The 7,443-nt window shown below is 51.8% G+C and overlaps 1 protein-coding gene across 1 annotated transcript in view; it reads left to right on the forward strand.

Moving 5' to 3' along the window:
* Positions 1-7,443, forward strand: part of CLEC2L (C-type lectin domain family 2, member L) — a gene marked incomplete at its 5' end in the record, with an annotated part of 20,807 nt that continues 13,364 nt past the window's right edge. Inside the window, one exon of the mRNA XM_011941563.1 lies at positions 1-55. Coding sequence (XP_011796953.1) covers positions 1-55 — 55 coding nt within the window. The remainder of the gene's footprint in view (positions 56-7,443) is intronic.

Consider the following 7,443-nt stretch of genomic DNA (forward strand, 5'->3'; position numbering starts at 1 on the left):
CGGCGATCCGGGTCGGGCTACGAGGGCAGCACCAGCTGGAAGGCGGCCTTGGAGGGTAAGCGCGGAGCGGCCTCCCTCTCCCGGCCCAGGGACCCCTGCCCAGGCCCGACCCGGGACCCGGAGGCGGTCAGAGTCACCTTGGCCGCTGTCCCGGAGGGGAGCGCTGGGAGCGCGGCGCCGGGACGCGGCGGAGTCATTCATTTCAGGGCGGCCAGATGCCGCTTCATGGGGTGGGGTGGGAGGGAACCGGGGGCCACCGCGAGTCACAGCCTCGATCCCGCCGCTGCTGCGACTCCCAGTCTGACCTTGGAGCGCGCTTCACGCTCTGAGCCTTCGTCTCCTCACGCATGAAGGGGACAGCCACTGCCTGACACCCACCTGAGTTGAGGGTGGCGGAATCTGTGGCCGTGAACATGCTTCAAGTAAAGTAAGAAAGCTGGAGACCCCAGAGGTGGTGCACGCCCCTGTGAGAGCCGCGGGGACCCCGTGTTAGTGGGGCATGTGGGGAGGGCAGGGCAGGGGTGGAGAATCCACGAGAGGCTCTTCCTTGCAAGGTCAGGGGTCACACCTACTCTTCCATCAGACTGCCTCAGGGAGGGACCCCTGGCCTGCCGCGGGGGCAGGAACCCAAGTGGAGAATTGATTTCAAGTTCATGAGCTCTTTTAGGAAACTGTTGTTAGCTACTGCCGGCGGCGTGTGGTGTGGGAGATGCTGGAGTTGGTGAGAGGGTGGCTGGCCCTTTGGGTGTTTCTCAGGTTGCTCCTGACACCTTGAATTCAGGGACAAGGAGGACCTGGGCAGCATTAACTAGGGAAACCCGGAGCCTGGATCGCTCATCCTTATGGAGGCAGTGTCAGAAAAGGAGGGCTTCCTGGAGTAGGTGACCTCTTAGCGGGCGTGGAGACGGAGAGGAAGGTGTTCCAGACCCAGAGCACGATGTATTCCGGGCCAGGTGGTCAAAGCTAGTCTGTCCTATGTGGGAACTGAGCCCTGGAGTACTGGGATGGGGCAGGGTGGAGAGAGACGGGTCTGAAGGACCCAGACGGTGAAGGGCCAGCCAGGTCTTGCCCAGGAACTTGGACTTTGCTCTGAAGGGGCTACTGAGGGGTGGAGACAGTGGGTTTGCCTTTGGAAGACTGGTGGTGGCCCAGAGGGTTGGGACTGAGGCTCGAGGTCAGGGAGGGGGTGGGGCAGTGCACCAGGAGGGACATAACCAGCACCTGGGCCAAGACAGGTCATGGGGGCTGCTGAGGATGGTGAGGTGGGAATGGTAATACCAGCCTTCTGCACAAACGCTGTGGGCCAGGGGACGTGCACTGTCCAAGGAAGGGCTGTGCAGACTCTGAAGCTGGACCCCTAGACAGTGGCAGGGATGGAGGAGGCAAAGATGTTGCGTCACGGAGGAGAAGAGCTGTAGCAGAGCCGTGGGTTGCGAAGAGTTGTGTGGAATGGATGGAGGTGGTGGGACAGCTCCCTGTGACGCTGTCTCCGGCTTTACTGTTGGAGTGGCCGTGTGTTCCCACGCTTCCCTCCTGCCAAAGCTATTTCTTGAAGTTGTTCCCTCCTCTTGCCTGTGTTTCTTCATTCATTTGTTCGTCAGCATTGCTGAAGGGTCTGCCCTAACCTTAACCGAAGCCCCCATGGTAGGGCTGCTTCTGGGCTGCTGTGGCTCTTCAATGCCTCCTGCTTGCTGTTCCTGTCCACCTCCTGCCCTGACTTCTACCCCCTTGGGCTTCCTCCTCTCCACTGTGGCTGGGCTGCCCACCTGCCAGTCAGGCTGCAGAAGAGACCACACACCAAGCTGGAAGGTCACCCAGAGGCTGCCTGGGACCCTGAGTCAAGCCCACTCCCATGCTTAGCATCTTCCTGTGGTCCAGCCTTGCTTCGCCATGGCCTCCTGCCTTGCCTTGCTCTCTGACTCATGCCACCTGCAGTCCCCTCCTCTCCCTTTCCCTGGACTCCCCAGGAGCAGTCTCGCTCCTGATGGCCTGTGGTCCTTGGGTGCTCAGCATCTCAGGCCTACTTTCTTTTCCTGCAGGAGTTTTAGGATCTGGAGTCTGAGTCTGACCAGGGGCCTCCCCTCGGCCAGTTCTCTGAAGGTCTCCTTGGGTACCCCCAAGCTCCTCTCTTCTGAGAGGAGCCTGGAAAAGGAGCCTGAGAGGAGACAGAGGGAAAGGTGTCCCAGACCCAGAGCATGACGTGTTCCGGGCCAGGTGGCCAGAGCTAGTCTGTCCCATGTGGGAACTAAGCCCTGGTGTACTGCGGGTGGGGCAGGGTGGAGAGAGACAGGTCTGGAGGACCCAGATGGAAGGACGGGTCCTCTTCTGGAGGACCCAGAAGAGAGGAGCTCGAGGAGCAGAGCTGGTCCTCTCCAGGGTGCTGCTGCAATGGCCCAGTGCTGGCTTTTGCACTGGTCTCCATCATGCATTTATTCTTTCTGCAACATCCAGGTACCAATCCGGGCCCTGGGCACATTTGTGTTCTCTCAGAGGTTCCAAGACAGGGCCTGAGACAGTGTGGGGAGGTGCAGGAAGCAGAGCATCTGGTAAAGCTGGGGCAGAGCCTTCCATTGCCACAGGCTGGTGGGCTTTCCAACTTCTAGGAGCATTTGTTTCCTCATCTGCTAAGTCAGGTCATGATTTCTACCTCTCAGTAGACAGAGGCCCTGTAGTGTGGGCTGTGTGTACGGTGACTCCTCTTCGCAACTGCCTGGACTTGGCCTCCTGCAGCTCTGCCAGGGGAGCCCACGCCCAACTGCAACACTTTGACTTCTGGTCAGCCTCCCTTGATTCTGCTTCCCACCCCAAACCTGAGTCCAGAGTTCACGTAATGAAACACTGTCAATGGGAGGAGGGATCTGTCCCTTTGGGGACCCAGGGTTATACTGCCCCTGCTTAGCCAAGCACCTGTCTTGAGAGAAATGGGACATTTCCTGACTTGACCAAGCTGAACCCTCCAAGAAGTCTCTGCTCCTTTGTCGCCAGGTTTCCAATGCACATCAAGCACCTGCTACATGCTGGAGCCGTCCTAGGGCTTTCATAGTTATCATCCCCGTCCTCACCTCTCCCCACTGCAAGGGGCTGGTGAGTGTTCTGTTTCATAGACGAGGGAGCTGAGACTGAGAGCCTGAGTGTCTTGCCCAAGGACATCCCAAAGCCCTGTCGTGAAGGCTCTGACCCCTTCCTGCATGGCCAAGGACATCAGCCTTGGTGAGGCTAGCTGGGGATCATCAAATTCCCACACACAGCCTCTCCTCCCCCGGCTCCCCAGACAACCCTGCCACCTCCAGCGTTGACGTTTTTTTCCCTCCTTATGGGTTAAATGAGTCAGAGAGCTTCTTAAATCAGAAAGCTGGGATTACAGCCCAGGTCTTTAAGACTTTTCTGAGATGCATAACTAGCTTTATAAACAGGAAGTCAAACAGAAGTTGCCTTAGTCAAGTATTTTCTCTCACTGTAGGTATGAACCTTTCCTTCCAGCCTGGGGTATAAGGCTAGAAAAGGTGACCCAGAGAGCCCGCCTGGGTTCTGGGAACAAGAGAGGTGATTCGAGATGGGGATATTTCTGGCACTGAGAATGGCAGTGGGCCGGAGTGGCCTGGGGGTACGGGAGAGGGGACAGAGTGAGCCTGCGTGCCTCAGCCTATAGATTTTTTAGTGCTCACCGATTCTGAATTTTTAATGTTGAAAGTTTCTTGATTACGCAAAAACCCACAACTTCCTGATCAAAACCACACACATGCTTTTAGCCTCTTAAAAATTTAAAAATTACCAAACTTCACATTTGGTAGTTTTTAAGTCAAGATTATACTTGCCAGGCTGTGTCCCTGATGACTTAGAGACAGCAGCACGGGCCTTTTTTGGGATATGAGTGTGAGGATGATGGGAGCTTTGTCTGGGCCTGGGAGTCAGGTTTTTTCAGTTGTTCTTTCTAATATTAGGCGAAATCACACACATTTAGAAACCTAAATAAACTGCACCCTTAAACGCCATCTAATATGGGCCATGGTATAGTAGGGAACAAGAAATGAGTTAGACATTTGTTAGAGGTTGAATTGTGTCCCCACCAAAAAAGAGATGTTGGAGTCTTAACCTCTGGTACCTCTGAATGTGACTGCATATGGAAATACAGTCTGGCAGATTATTTGTAGTAAAGATGAGGTCAGATCGGAGTAGGGTGGGCCCTAATCCCGTGTGAACTGGAATTCTTATAGGAAGATGGTCTCATGAAGGCAAGGGCACTGTATTAGTCCGTTCTCACACTGCTAATAAAGACATACCCAAGACTGGGTAACTTATAAAGGAAAGAGGTTTAATGGACTTATAGTTCCACATGGCTGGGGAGGCCTCACAGTCATGAAGGAAGGTGAAGGAGGAGCAAAGACATGTCTTACATGGTAGCAGGCAAGAGAGTGTGTGCAGAGGAACTGCCCTTTATAAAACCATCAGATCTTGTGAGACTTATTCACTGTCACAAGAACAGCATGATTTTGGAAAAACCTGCCCCCATGATTCAATTACCTGCCACCCATACCCTCCCATGACACGTGGAAACTATGGGAACTACAATTCAAGATGAGATCTGGGTGGGCACATAGTCGAACCACATAAGACACACCGAGAGAATACCATGTGATGATAAAGGCAGAGATTGGAGTGATGCGGCTGCAAGCCAAGGCGTGCCAAAGTCCGTCAGCAACCACTGGACACTAGGAAGAGGCAAGGAAGGAGTCCCTGCAGAGTCAGAGGAAGCATGGTCCAGTGCAGCATCTAGAGAAATTATCCCTGAGACATAATGAAGAGGCACCTCGGGTCTAGCAGTGTTGGAGATACATGTACCGATCCCTCTTCCCTGTGTGGTCTTTCGTACAAACTCAGTTGAATTTAAGGTTGACCAAGGATGTTGTCATTTGGTGTGACTAAATTTCTCTCATAGTTTTTGAGTCCCAGTGGGTGCTCTGTAACATGCAAGGCAATGACCCAGCCCTATTTCAGGGAATCTGAAGGTGAGTAAAGCACAGTCCTTACCCCAAAGGAGCCTAGGGTCATCATCACACTGATGGCCCTCATAATCGCCACAAGTTGATTGAGTAGAGTTTATTACACCAGGCACTGTGCTAAGCACTGTACACTGAATTCCTATAACACTCTAAGAGACAGATAGATATTATCATTACCTCATTTTCAAGATGAGAAAAATGAACTACAATAGTGGCCAAGAAACTTTACCATCCGTACACATCTAGAAAGTGGCAGAGCTGGGATTTGAACTCAGGCAAAGTGATGTCAGATGCTATGCTCTTATCTTCAGTGCACAAAGGATTGCAGCATCAATGATAGAGAAGAGGCTAATAGAAGGGAGAAGAAGGATGCACTCAGCATGCTCACCACAGGCAGCCATCCTGTAGCTCCAGGGAACTGTGATGAAGCTGCCACCAAGGACAGCAGAGCAGGAACAGAGAGAGCCCAGTCCAGTGCAGGCTGAAGCCTCTGCTCTTACCATGTCTGAAGCTACCCAACCAGGACTCCCCGTCACTTGCCAACATAGACCTTGCCCATAGGAAAGACTAGAAATGTTTGTTGGACTTGCAGATCAAGATGGCAGACTGAACACATGCATTTTTTCTTTTTCCCTTCCGAAGCCCACTAATACAACAGTAAAGGGGCCAGGTGCGGTGGCTCATGCCTATAATCCCAGCACTTTGGGAGGCTAAGGTGGGTGGATCACCTGAGGTCAGGAGTTTGAGATCAATCTGGCCAACATGGAGAAACCCCAACTCTATTAAAAATGCAACAGGTTAGCCGGGCATGGTGGCATGTGCCTACAATCTCAGCTACTCAGGATGCTGAGGCAGAAGAATCACTTGAGCCTGGGAGGCGGAGGTTGCAGTGAGCAAAAAAAACCCAAAATTAGTCGGGCATGGTGTCACGTGCCTGTAATCCCAGCTACTCGGGAGGCTGAGGCAGGAGAATTGCTTGAACCTGGGAGGCGGAGGTTGCAGTGAGCTGGGATTGTGCCACTGCACTCCACCCTGGGTGACAGAGTGAGACTCCATCTCAAAAAAAAAAAAAAAACAAAACAGCAAACCAAACAGCAAAGGGATTTTTAAAAGGTCATAAGGACAAGAATAAGAGAGAAAATAGCAACAAAATAGAGAGCTAGGGAGCAAGTGGATAAATGGTAACTGACTTCACCCCACCTGAGAAAGTCCAAAGAGCACAGGAGCCACCTGAGCCTCATGGGAGGACTCCTAAGGCTCGGGGGTTGGTGGCAGTGCTTGAAGATGGGGCTGAGAACAGGAGGACTGGTTGAAAATTTCTTTAAGGAGGATTTAGATTCCCATTCTGTACAGATTCTCCCCAGCCCTGGCAGGAACCTGGGGTGAAATCTCTCAAGAGGGCTTCAGCCGGGCACAGTGGGTCACACCTGTAATCCCAGCACTTTGGGAGGCCAAGGCAGGCGGATCACCTGAGGTCAGGAGTTTGAGACCAGCCTGACCAACATGGTGAAACCCTGTCTCTACTAAAATTACAAAAATTAGCTGGGCATGGTGGTGGGCGCCTGTAATCCCAGCTACTCGGGAGGCTGAGGTGGGAGAATTGCTTGAACCCAGGAGGCGGAGGTTGCAGTAAGCCGAGATCACACCACTGCACTCCAGCCTGGGTGACAGAGCGAGACTTTGTCTCAAAAAAAAAAAACAAGAAAGAAAAAGAAAGACAGCACCACCCTGACAGCAAACAACTAAGCCAACATTTACATATTGAATGCTGAGGACAACGTCCCAGCCTCTTCCCTCAGCTGGCCCCGTATTCTCTAGGGGAGAAAACAGAAAAGCCTCCTCCATGGACTCTCATCCATCTAAGAGGAAAAACATAATGTCCCCCACAGCTAATAAGCCCCCATCTCATGGGCTTGGAGGCTCCAACAAAGTCATTAGTCTTCCTGCCTTAATCATGAACAGATAACTGTGGTCCCCAGACCACTGAGGAAAGTCTCTAACAGGGAAATTCAAGACCAAAACAGAGGTTATACAGGGGGAAATAATCTTTCTGCTCATTTTCCCCACCCCTCCAAAAAACCTGTCAGTCATATCTTCAGAGAGAAGAGATAAGAGAAAGTATTGTATCATCAAAACAAGAATAGGATTCTTTAAGAGGGGGTATTCATAGAACAGCAGCAACAAAACCAAGCAAACCTTGGAAATTAAAAATATAGTCACAGAAATTAAGAACTCAGTAGAAGGGTAGGATGATAACATTGAGAAAATGTTCCAGGAAATAGAGCAAAAAGGCAAAGAGATAGCAAGCAACAGGGGAAAATAAGATGAGAAATTTGGAGGACTAATCTAGGAGATCCAACATTTGAAGACTATGCCTTCCAGAAGAAAACAAAACATGGAAGAGAGGAAATCATCAATAATATAATTAAAGAAAATTTCCTGG

The sequence above is a fragment of the Colobus angolensis genome, unplaced genomic scaffold (genome assembly GCF_000951035.1).
Source record: "Colobus angolensis palliatus isolate OR3802 unplaced genomic scaffold, Cang.pa_1.0 Scaffold2, whole genome shotgun sequence".
NCBI lineage: Eukaryota > Metazoa > Chordata > Mammalia > Primates > Cercopithecidae > Colobus > Colobus angolensis.